At 37.7% G+C, this 12,861-nt stretch overlaps 1 protein-coding gene and 1 pseudogene across 1 annotated transcript; one reads left to right on the top strand and one right to left on the bottom strand.

Annotated features, from left to right (window-relative positions):
- On the bottom strand, positions 1 to 1,575 carry LOC103411699 (peroxidase N1-like). The gene is made up of 2 exons (XM_070826696.1): positions 1,007 to 1,575; positions 1 to 782 (listed from the first exon to the last, which is right to left on the bottom strand). The coding sequence occupies exons 1-2, from the start codon at positions 1,415 to 1,417 to the stop codon at positions 198 to 200; spliced, it is 996 nt and encodes a 331-aa protein (XP_070682797.1). The 5' UTR covers positions 1,418 to 1,575; the 3' UTR covers positions 1 to 197.
- A 5,382-nt stretch (positions 1,576 to 6,957) lies between these two features.
- Positions 6,958 to 8,412, top strand: LOC114826640 (peroxidase N1-like; annotated as a pseudogene).
- The last annotated feature ends 4,449 nt before the right edge of the window (positions 8,413 to 12,861 follow it).

Below are 12,861 nucleotides of genomic sequence, written 5' to 3' on the forward strand. Positions count from 1 at the left end.
TACTTGAAATATGTGACTTTCAATTAAAAGAATGACACATTTAACAGCTTACAGAAACGATAATATGAGCTCAAAGTATCTTTCTCTTCGAAGACACATGAGAAACGAAAAGACAGTAATACAACATGGCTTGATTGTGCCAACAAAATAATGAACTAATTAATTAGTAGAAATATCCAACAATCTGGGTCATTTCGTTAGTTGACTGCAGAACAAATGCGGCGGATTTCACCATTTGTGGCAGATTTTACACCGATGTTACTCATTTTTACCATCGACTTTCCGAACTCGAGGTTGAAATTCAATGCTTGTAAGCCTCTCACGCCCAAAAACCGTTGGACAAAACTTTTCGTGGTGGCGTCGGTCCACAACTTCTGATCCGACTCAAGTATCCCACGACCATTCTTCAAGTTTGTGAAGAAAGTTGCATCGAATCGACTTGCGCTGCCCGTGTCTAAATCAACACGCCTGGCCGCGTCACCATTTTCAGGGCAAATTGATCGTAGTTGGTCAAGGAATAAAGGGTTAATTGTTTCGTCAGCGCCATTTCCGGTGGTGGTGAAGTTATACAGTCTGTACCTGAAGAACTGGCAAGCTGAGGTGCCAATGGTGTGTGCGCCAACTAGCGTGACAAGATCTTGAGTGTTAAGACCCAAATCTTGGAACTTGGCCTTTTGTACATCAATGGAATCTCTAAAGCCAGGCAAATTAGTAGTCTCGGTTGCCAGCGAAACTCGTCCATCTCTTCTTCCAGTAGGCACATTCCAAGTGAATCCTTTGGTCTGTAGAATTAAATTTATGTACATTAGAAGGAGATGATTAATTAACTAGACATTATAATTTAGCTAGATACATAAATATTGAGCAATGTTATTCCCAAACGTAGAATGTAATTATGCATTCCTTCCGTTAGTGTTTTAATATTAGTGTATGACTATCCGTTTTTACCGGTATATCAACTTAAAATTAACAAGCACACAAGAGCTGCTATCAAATTAATACTTACCAGAACCACGGAATCACGGGCAGCAAGAGCGAGAATATCTGCACAGGAAACAACCCCGGGACATGCAGCTTCAAGCTTGGTCTTTGCATCGTCAATGACTTCCGAACCTCTTAAACCGAGGTTAGGCCCGGCGGTTTTCTCAGTATTAGGGCCGTCAAGAAGGACAGAAGCATCACAACCTTGGACAAAGCAGTCATGGAAATGCATCCTTAACAAGCCAGGAGCAACGGAAGGGTTGGAGTTGAAATGAGTTTGAACTGTTTGTTTGACAATAGATTCTGCCGTGGGACATGTACGCGAATAGAATCCAACGCGAGTAAGTTGGCCTTGGCCTTGCACCATCACCAAGGTGGTAGCAAAACCAACAAGTAGCCGTAGAAAGTACATTAGTAACAATTTGGAGGAGCTCATGCTGTGGTACAGTTTGTGGTTAAAGGATGTGTGTGTATATATTGCAAGCTAGACACAGCTTGTAGTTTGGAGAAATAATATATATAGCTAGCTAGGGTAAGGGATTATTTTCAGACTCTCGATCAAAAGTGCTTTTGGCTGTGTGAGTACTGTAATCTGCTCTGTGTGTGTTGGAGAGAATGAAGCCTCAGGTATTTATAGGAGCTGGTCAAATTATTAAACGCGTAGATATTAATTATATGCAAGTATAATATGCGAGGGTAAACAAAATGGGGCTACAAATGTATGGGGGTCAACCAGAAGAGAAAATATCAACTCTTTATATATATATTTATCTGGTCAGCTGGCTGGCACTTGGCAGTTACCACTTGTAACGTTCAGAATGATATCTTTGACCGACTAATGCTACATTTATCACTTATTACTTATTTGTATTATTAATGTACCATTTTTAATAGAGGGAGGACTCACCAACATATATGTATCATCTTTATTAATCAAATGATACAAATAATAGTTCAAGTATATGATAAGAGTAATATTTATGCTTAGGACCATACCTGGGAATGCATGGTGGCATGGTGCTGTTTCCTTTCTTGTTTTTGGTCAAGCATGGAACTGTTCCACCTCAGAACTTTCTATCCATAGTTTGTCAACCATAATCAACATATTCACAATCGAGGGCAGAATATGCCCGCTGAGACAGTTTTCCCTACTCAACTTTGATTTTTTTAATTTTTTTTCCCCATAAAATGCTCCAATTAAAGCTATAAAATTCCTATATATTCATAAATGAGTCTCGGTCGAAATACTCAACTTAAAATATGCTCTGATCTTTTATACTTTTTATACCCTCTTATGTTGCAATATGATTATGATAACATAGTTTTCACAATATGTGTAATCATGTGTGAAGATACATCATAATACTAGTGAACTAATATTCATATGATTGTAGTTGAATAAGTTGATTAATCAATAAAGAAAGTAATACAGTTATTTATTATTTAATTAATTAATTCTAAAGGATATGACTGTTGGATATAATTGAACATTTGTATTAAACAGGAAAAGTTGTAACTTCCCCTGAAGAATACAACTCCTCCAGAAAGGGGATCTCATCTCTATATATTCACCAAATACCTTTCTTGTCAGAGCATTCAATTCCAACATATAATTGTTCTCACTCTTTAATTCATATCCTCACACATATTGTGATTGATAGTCTAAGCGACATCGGTTTTCCGATCTTGTAACTTCCATCTCTTACCCTTCCGAGCCAAGTAGTTTTTCCACTAGCTAATAATTTACAATATGGATAGTACTTAGGTGAGTTCCTCAGATACTCACTTTTTTTATTTTGTTCAATCAAAAGATGTCATATGTTCTTTGTTTTTTAAAACTCAAATCGTCTACGATTTTTAAAACAATAAAATAAAACATGTGTTAAAATATGATTGGACCAAAAAAAAAAAAAAGTAAGTACGTAAGTATTATCCTTACAATATTACCGTTCTAAACACCAGTTCATGTATTAAAGTTTTAATATAATTTTATTATTCAAAGTTGACCCCACTCAAAAATATTTCTATTTTCGTTCATGTTCGTGATTATTCTTTTATTTATTTCATATATACGTGAATGACTAAATAACTTGGTATTAGAATGATATATTTTTTAGAAATAATTTTCAAATGAGTGACTGGTGAATTGTCCACCCCGAGAGATGGATGCAAAGCTATACATGCATGATTGGTGTACTTTGTCAACCACGAATCTTTTGCTTTTGACCAACCGTTGTGGTTTTCATCCAATTATTTATTTAAGGGAACTTTAACGAAAAGCACCCGGTACTGTTCACTTTAACGAAAAACCACATTTTTACATTAAAAAGTCAATCATGGTACTATTCACTTTACCTTTTATTTTGTCCTTATCATTAAAACTCAAAGTTTTCAAGCCATTTTCATTAGTTTTCCTTTTATTTAATCGTCGCCATAAAATATTAGAAATAGAGATACTCCAGGTGTTTTAATTATTAAGTCTTAATTTTTTTATATTTAACAAAAATTTACGGTTAAAATACTTGTAGTATTCCATACTCTTGGTTATATTAGAAAATTCCCTCTACATGAAGAGGGGAATTAGGGTTGGGATTTTCGTAAATACAACTGACTCGAAAAATCTAGACCCAAATACCAAAAAACCCAAAAATTGTATATCGCTTCAGTTTTGATATACAATTTTTCCAAACCGAACCCAGCCCTAAAAATGATTTGGAGCAATAATTAAAGAATGAATCTCACATTGATGGGAGGAGGAATATTATATATGGTTATAAGTAATTAGGCTACCTCCATATTGCCAATTGATTTTATATGGTGGAATCTCAACTTTCTTCATGGTATCATCACAGATTGTCCCACGTGTGAAACCAAACGGCCGCAAGTGCTCCACGTCACCGTGTTTGTGTTGTTCATGTGCTAGGCTGACAGTTCGCCAGATGTGAGAGACGTATTGAGGTCGAATCCTATATTTATGAAATGAGGGACTTACATGTGCTTATAAATAATTAAATTGCTCCTTATATTACCAATTAATTTTAAAGTGAAACCTTGATAGTTTAGATTCTATCTTTTGGCAGCGATTAAAGAAAGAATCGTTAGAAAATGACTACGTTTGGCAAAGATACGCGGTAAAGCACACCAAAAAGCAACAGTGTATACATATATATATGTATGTATATGCATATATATACATACATACATACATACATGGTTGACAAAGTGGGACTAGAAAATACAGAAGTGGAGGGGCTCCATGTTTCACTAGAATTAAAACAAGAAAAGGAAACAGCACATGCATTCACGGGTTACGAGCGTTACAAGCGAGGAAGGAGTAAAACCAAAACGTACGTACTGCCAACTGCTAAGATAAGTATATAGAAAGAGAGTTGATCTTTCCTCATCTGGTTGACCAATTTTTTGTGGCCGACTTTTTTTACCCTCACAAACATTTTCATGGATACCTAGTTTTGTAAACTTTCAGTGACGAATTTATCCAGGAAATCAGGGGCGGAGCACGTGAGGGACGGTGGTTGGGCATGTCCCCTGCATTTTTCCTGAAAAACCCTAATAACAAACTAGAGAAACCATTAGAACTGAAGAAAGACTAAGTGATGTTCACCTAAGAATGAGGCCCAGTAATAAACATTATATATTTTTTTTCTTTCAGAAAACCTAGAATACTAGAAGGTTACTAAAACAATAGAGTTACTCACATTATATATAGGCAGAATTATGCTAGTGAAATATAATAAGATGCAAATTAATAATTGTTCGCTCCCTAAATTCGTCACGAGTCTTGCATGTAGGTTGGTAATTTACTTGAATATGAATTTGGTGATTGCGAGTGTGCTACTACTAGTTACCGCTATTAGATGGGGTTTGACTAATGGAGATTGCACTTAATCAATTGACGCCTAACCAAATACTATGCCATTAAGTTGGAGTGAATTAACTTGAATTTCTTTCTTGGCCTTACCTATTGAGGACTTTACGTATGTAGAGAATTATATCACAATATGCAAGTGGTGAAGAGAAAGAGAAATTACTTATAAGTACTTTGGTGAAGAGAGAGAAATTACTTAACAAAGTTAAGTTGTGCATGTAGCTCTTTCGCTTTGTCAATGAGAGCCTTGTAGAAACTATATATGACTTACTACTCAAACTCAAATATTTGAATGACGGTTGTTGTTTAGAGTTAATGAAGGTGTGTGGTGAGCTTTTGTGCATATGAAAATGAACCTCAACGTTTGTCGGAAGTAACTCACAGAGTGCTTCTTTGCTGATGATTGTATGATCATCAAAGGGTGGAGCTGTCATTTCCACTTGGTGCTTTTCCTATAGTTCTACAACTTGCAAGGTTTAGTCATCATGAGTGTTAATGGTTGGAATTGTATCGTATTCTTGATAAGTTTGTAATTGTAAAGTTGTTGGTTTTTCTTTTGGCTTGTGTGGCCTCTTAATTACGTTTTACATGTCTTCTTTATGTACGTTCTTTAATCAGTTTTAATAAAGTAATTTGTTTGAAAAGAAAACTTTTCAATATGGTAAATGAGTTATTTTAATTGAATTATATTTTAATTTGACTTGGTTGGCACCATAGCATGTGTTCTCCTAATCATTGGTAATCATTTCCTCTCTCCATGCAGAGTGCTGATGACCCTCGTTAGGCAATTAATATGTTTCTAGCATTTCACGGCGGTGATTAAAGAATGACAACGGTTGGCAATTAGCCAAAGATACGCGGTAAATTACACCACCAATAAAAAATGTTTACATATTCATATATGGTTGACAAAGTAGGACTAGAAAATTCAGAAGTGCTGTGGAAGGGTTCTGTCACATCCCAGTCCGCAGATATTGTCTGTTTTGGATCACGCCCTCACGGATTTGTTCTTGGACTTCCACCCAAAACATGTCTTACTATAGGGAGGTGGACATGTACATATAAGGCACATCACCTCCTCTCCCCCGAGCGATGTGGGATCTTACAATCCACCCCCCTTAGGGGGACCGATGTCCTCGTCGGCACACTTCCGGCCGGGGTGTGGCTCTGATACCAAATTGTCACATCCCAGTCCACATAGTAAGATATTGTCCGCTTTGGGCCACACCCTCATGGATTTGTTCTTGGGCTTCCACCCAAAACGCGCCTTACTATAGGGAGATGGACATGTACATATAAGGCACATCACCTCCTTTCCTCCGGATGATGTGGGATCTTATAGGTTCCATGTTTGAAAAAAAACAAGAAAAGTGATATTCGACATAAATTAGATTTTTTTATATACAATAAAATTAAAAGAAGAAAGCGATTAACAATCAAGAAAAGTGATTACAGAATTAGTAATTCAGGTGTTAATAAATTATTTGTTGTCCCCAAAATGGATGTTTTGGGCTTTTCGTGTTGTGCGGATTAACGCAACTAATTTGATGGCATGTCTGTTTTGGGCTCGTAATTAATATAAGTCGTTTACTCTATTTAATTCAGAATTTAATATTTAGGATTTCTTTATATTTTGTTATTTGTTTATTTCCTTTCCTATTTAGATACCTAGGGTTTCTAATAAGATTAAGAACATTATAAATAGGTCATTTTGGTGTTAGATTTGTAATCTTTTTTACTATTATTCAATAAACATGAGTTTTCTCTCTATTTTTCTAGTGGACTCTAGGGCTTGCTGGCGAAGAAATTTCGTTCGATTTTTCCTTATTATATCCCACTGCGTCAAAATGAAACAGCACCCACCACGCATTGACGGGTATGGGCGTTACAAGTGAGGAAAGAGTAAACCAAAACTTATTACCGCCAAGTCCGAGCAAGTTCTAGCCCGACTTTGTTTACCCTCACACATATACGAAATACGATACATGCATATAAATAATAATTCATTCAATTTCTACGCGTTTAATTATTTGACCACCTCCTATAAATACTTGAGGCTTCATTCACTCCTAAACACAACCAGCAGATTACAATACTCGCCGAGCCAAAAGCACTTTGTTTCACAACAGATATCATCTTCGTGCGAGCTAGCTACTCGCAAAACCAAAGCTATAAGCTGCGTCTAGCTTGCAGTATATATATATATACCCACACACATCATTTACCAAAATTTACCACAAGATGAGCCCCTCCAAAATGTTATTGATGTACTTTCTACAGGTACTTGTTCGTTTGGCTACCACCTTGGTGATGGTGCAAGGCCAGGGCCAACTTACACGAGTTGGATTCTACTCGCGTACATGCAGAGTCTATTGTCAAACAAACAGTTCAAACTCATTTCAACTCCAACCCTTCCGTTTCTCCTGGCTTGTTAAGGATGCACTTCCATGACTGCTTTGTCCAAGGTTGTGATGCTTCTGTCCTTCTTGACGGCCCTAATACTGAGAAAACCACTGGGCCTAACCTCGGTTTAAGAGGTTGGGAAGTCATTGACGATGCAAGGACCAAGCTCGAAGCTGCATGCCCAGGAGTTGTTTCTTGTGCAGATATTCTCGCCCTCGCTGCCCGTGATTCCGTGGTTCTCGTAAGTATTTATTATTTATTTGATTGTTGCTCTTGTGCTTGTTAATTTTGAGTTGATATATCGGTAAAAACAGCTATATATTCATACTCTCCTCTAATGTACATAATTTTGCTTATTGCAGACCAAAGGATTCACTTGGAATGTGCCTACTGGAAGAAAAGATGGACGAGTTTCGCTGGCCACCGACACTAGTAATTTGCCTGGTTTTAGAGATTCGATTGATGTACAAAAGCGCAAGTTCCAAGATTGGGGTCTCAACACTCAAGCTCTTGTCACGCTTGTTGGTGCACACACCATTGGCACCTCAGCTTGCCTGTTCTTCAGGTACAGACTGTACAACTTCACCACCACCGGAAATGGCGCTGATGAAACAATCAACCCTTTATTCCTTGCCCAATTACGATCAATTTGCCCTGAAAATGGTGACACGGCCAGGCGTGTTGATTTAGACATGGGCAGCGCAAGTCGATTCGATGCAACTTTCTTCACAAATTTGAAGAATGGTCGCGGAATACTTGAGTCGGATCAGAAGTTATGGACCGACGTCACGACTAAGAGTTTTGTCCAACGATTTTTGGGCGTGAGAGGCTTACAAGCATTGAATTTCAACATCGAGTTCGGAAAGTCGATGGTGAAAATGAGTAACATCGGTGTAAAATCTGCCACAAATGGTGAAATCCGCCGCATTTGTTCTGCAGTCAACTAACGAAGTTAATGACCAAGATTGTTGGATATTTCTACTAATTAATTAATTAGTTTTATTGTTTTGTTGGCCAATCAAGCCATGTTGTATTACTTTCTTTTCGTTTCTCGTGTGTCTTCAAAGAGAAAGATACTTTGAGCTCATTCTTTGGTTTCTGTAAGCTGTTAAATGTTAAATATATCTTTCTTTTACCTGAAAGTTTTATATTTAGAGTACTTTTTTTAATTTTTCTTGCATACTACTGTTTTTGTATGACTGGATAATGTGTATATGCTAGAGAGTCTAACCTATAAGGAGATTGACAACTTTTTTTATAGGAAAATACTTAAGAAAACAAGACCTCGAAAAAGTTTTCAGTTTTCATTACCAATTTGAAGAAATGGTGATTATTGATAGGATTCCTCATGAGGGATGAACAAAGAAAGGAGGAGTAACGAATTGCGGGACAATCTTGTATTACGTTAAGAGTACTTCTTTTTAACTATGGCTCCTGTACTCTTCACGTTATTTAGTCTCACTTTGCCCCATATACTCTTCTCTTGTGGCCCACTTTACTCTATCTTATCAACGAGATTAGAGAAGCTTCAGCTTCGCCAATGTGGCAGAGGCTATTTGATCTTTTGAACAATGAATATGGTGATAAGTTAAAAGAAACTGTAAGTTACATTCTACTCAGGTGGTAGCAAAACATATTCCAATATTGGAAATTCTTTGCCGTTATCACACCTCTTATTAATTAGTAAGTATGAGATGTTAATTTCAATTAATTTGAATATTGATTGTTTAGTTATGTATGAATTTATTGTCTACAAAATTATTCTTTTAAAATGAGGAGGATTTTCTTATTAAATTCTCATAGGGCCCTGAAAATGTCGAAAACGGCCCTGATTTCATTGACACTTAAGATTTTAGTATCATTTGACGGCGATTAAAGAAAGAATTGGTTGAAAACGTCTACGTTTCGGAAAAAGCCAATGATACGCGGTAAAGTCCACCAATACACAACAGTAAATAACATTCATACACACACATGGTTGGCAAGTAGTAGGAGTAGAAAATTCAGAAGTGGAAGGGCTCCATGTTTAACCAAAACTTATAAGTTATAACAAGAAAAGGAAACAGCACCATGCATGTATTCACGGGTACGGGCGTTACAAGTGAGGAAAAAGTAAACCAAAACTTAGTCTATATACGTACTGCCAACTGCTAAGATAAGTATATAGATATATAGAGTCTTAGGGAGTTGATCTTTCCTCTTCTAGTCTTCTGGTTGGCCTCATTTTTTGTGGCCGACTTTCTTTACCCTCATATACATTTTCATGATAGTTTTAAATTACTTTCAGTGAGGAATTTTATCCAGAAAATCAGGGACGGAGCATATATACAAGGGACGGGGGTCGCCATGGCCCTTGCATTTTCCTGAAAAACCCTAATAACAAATTAGAGAAACCATTAGAACTGAAGAAATACTAAGAGATATTCACCAAAGAATGAGGCCCAGTAATTAACATTTATATAATTTTATTTATTTAAAAAAAAAAACTAGAATACTAGAAAGTTACTAACAAAAGAGGGTTAATTACTCACATTATATATATATATATACACTAAAACTCGTAAGGGCTGGGTACTGTGGATGACCAGTGGGTGGACGGTTTTGCCCCTGGCTTTTTCCTCCTGCTGCTCTTCTTTTCGGTTTTTGGGGTGCGAAAATCCCTGTTTTGTCCATGCTGGACGCGTGTTGGTAAGGGAATGATGCTGAATTTACGCGTGTTAGTCATCTGGGAAAGGAAGAAAGGTGGAAAAGCAAAGCTCTTTCATTTGCTTCCACAGATTTCTCGAGCTCTCTTTTAAGCCCGGAACCCTAGCCTCCGCAAGCGAATCAGGTTCGTCTCTCGCTCTCTCTCTCTCTCACATATATTTTTTTTTCAATTCGGGACCGAATTTTAATCATCGTTGGAGCTCCTGCTTCCACTTCTTTTCCGTATTTCTTTTCCTTTCGTCTCTCTCTCTCTCTCTCTCTCTCCGTCACGATTCTCACCTTCTTCAAATTTTCAATTTAATTCGAAGAAAATGTTACCCAAAAAAGCTAGGGTTTCCTAGTGAGTCTTATCTCAACAGTATACTTTGTTTGAATGTTTGATTTGAGTTGTTTGAATGTTTTATTTTACTTGAACTAGAGTCTCTGTGTTTCCCTTTGCTGATCGTTGTTTCTTTCGAGCTTTCAGTTTTTGGTGCCTGGTGGATTCCGGCTAGCTCCGCAGCGGTTAAACCATAGAAATCATCATTCATCGGGTCTTTATTTCGATTCCTCGGTGTGCTGGTCAAAATACCAAACTTTCCAGGTTCGAAACCAAAAAGCATGTTTGCAAATGGATTTCCTCGCTTTTACAGATTAGTTTTGTGTTTGATGCATGTTCATGTTTGCAGAAGGAGAAATTGCTTAAGTGCTTTGGTGAAGAGAAAAAGATATTGCTTAAATTAACGAAGTCTAAGTTGTGCATGTAGCTCTTTCGCAATATCAAAGAGAGCCTTGTAGCAACTATGACTTACTACTCAAACTCGAATTTTTGAATGCCAACTGTTGTTTAGAGTTAATGAAGGTGGTGAGCTTTTGTGTATACAGAAAAGGAAGCTCAACGTTTGTTGGAGATAACTCACAGAGTGCTTCTTTGCTAATGATTGTATGATCATCAAAGGGTGGAGCGGTCATTTCCACATGGTGCCTTTACAGTTTTACTATAGTTCTATAACTTGCAAGGTTTAGTCGTTATGAGTGTTAATTGGTTGGATTTGTATTTGTATTCTTGACAAGTTTGTAACTATACAGTTGTGGTTTTTCGTTTAAAAAAGTTTAATTTGTTTCAAAAGAAAACTCCATATGGTAAATGAGTCATTTTAACCCGCTGCTGGTGTGGAAGCTAGACTTGTGGCCAGGGGGAGGTTGAAATGCTTATGTGAGTCTTCGCGGCCCCCGGAAGGGGTGGATAACCGTGACTTGCTACCAGTTGTCTCCCCTCCTTTAAAAAAAAAAAAAAAAAAAAAAAAAACTGTACTATATTTTAATCTAACTTGGTTGGCACCATAGAATGTGTTCACCTAATCCCTGGTAATAGGGGTGGGTTCAGTTCTGATTGGTTCGATTTTTTGCCGAAGGCGGAAATCGAACTGAAATTACTGTTTAGTTCGGTTTTATTTCAGTTTGGGTTTTTCCGGTTCGGTTTTGGTTCGGTTCTGGTTTTTCACTTTTTTTTTAATTCTGAAATTGATCTGTGGGTGATTCTTCTTACATACTCAATTTAATTCATTTGGAACAACACTAGCAACAACCTGATTGTCCTCTTTCCCTTGTTTTTGCTGCGAAAAAAAATTATAGAAAAAAAAAATACAAAGATACAAATCAATTATTTTTACCTTCACAGCCAAAGCTGCAAGTTCACAACAAACCAACAAAAAAATATTGAAAGCTAAGACGAAAATGAAAAAAAAATTAACTAAAAAACTCCATACGAAGAATTCTTAACTAGTACAAAGAATAAAAAAGACCAGGCACAATAAATTTAATAAATAAAAACCAAATTTCACCTAATTAGAGGCCTTGGAGGATGGAGGTGGAGGGTTGGCGTGCTCAATATTGCATGCAAAACTACCTGCAAATACATAACCAAAGCTGTGGAGAATTCCTTTTTGTCCAACCACTATCTTATTTCGACAAACCCATCACAAAATTTATTCAGAAAAAACTCACACCAATTCACAAACCTATCGCAAAATTCATTTAGAAACTTACAAAGATACAAATCTCAGAGAAATTTACAAAATTCATTCACATCATCACACATATCTTGGGTTCAAATTTCAAACAAAATATCTCTTACCCCTCTGAAAGTGGGACTCAGAAGAGTTGTTGTGACCGCCGGTGAGTATGGATTCTTGGCTGGCCCGGAAGAAAAGAGAGACATCAGAAGATGCAACAAAGGATTGAGGGGGGGGGAGGGGGAGAGAGAAAGACATGATTTGTCATGGATGAGGGAGAGAGAGTAAAGATCCTGATGGATTGAGGGGGGGGGGGAGGGGGAGAGAGAAAGACATGATTTGTCATGGATGAGGGAGAGAGAGTAAAGATCCTGATGGGGAGAAAAAAAAGAAAAAAGAAGAGGGAGGAGTGTCACATCCCGGGCCCATTCCACCATCGTAGCACGATATTGTCCACTTTGGGCTTACCATTCCCTCACGGTTTTGTTTTTGGGAACTCATGAGCAACTTCCCAGTGGGTCACCCATCTTGGGAGTGCTCTGGCCTCCTTCTCGCTTAACTTCGGAGTTCATACGGAACCCGAAGCCAGTGAGCTCCCAAAAGGCCTCGTGCTAGGTAAGGATGGGAATATACATTTAAGGATCACTCCCCTAGGCGATGTGGGATGTTACAATCCACCCCCCTTAGGGACCCGACATCCTCGTCAGCACACTTTCGACCAGGGATTGGCTCTGATACCATTTGTCACATCCCAGCCCGGGCCGGACCACTTCCTAGGCCCGCTCCACCACCGTAGCACGATATTGTCCGCTTTGGGCTTACCATTCCCTCACGGTTTTGTTTTTTGGAACTCACGAGCAACTTCCCAGTGGGTCATCCATGCTGGGAGTG

The sequence above is a fragment of the Malus domestica genome, chromosome 08, assembly GCF_042453785.1.
Source record: "Malus domestica chromosome 08, GDT2T_hap1".
Lineage (NCBI taxonomy): Eukaryota > Viridiplantae > Streptophyta > Magnoliopsida > Rosales > Rosaceae > Malus > Malus domestica.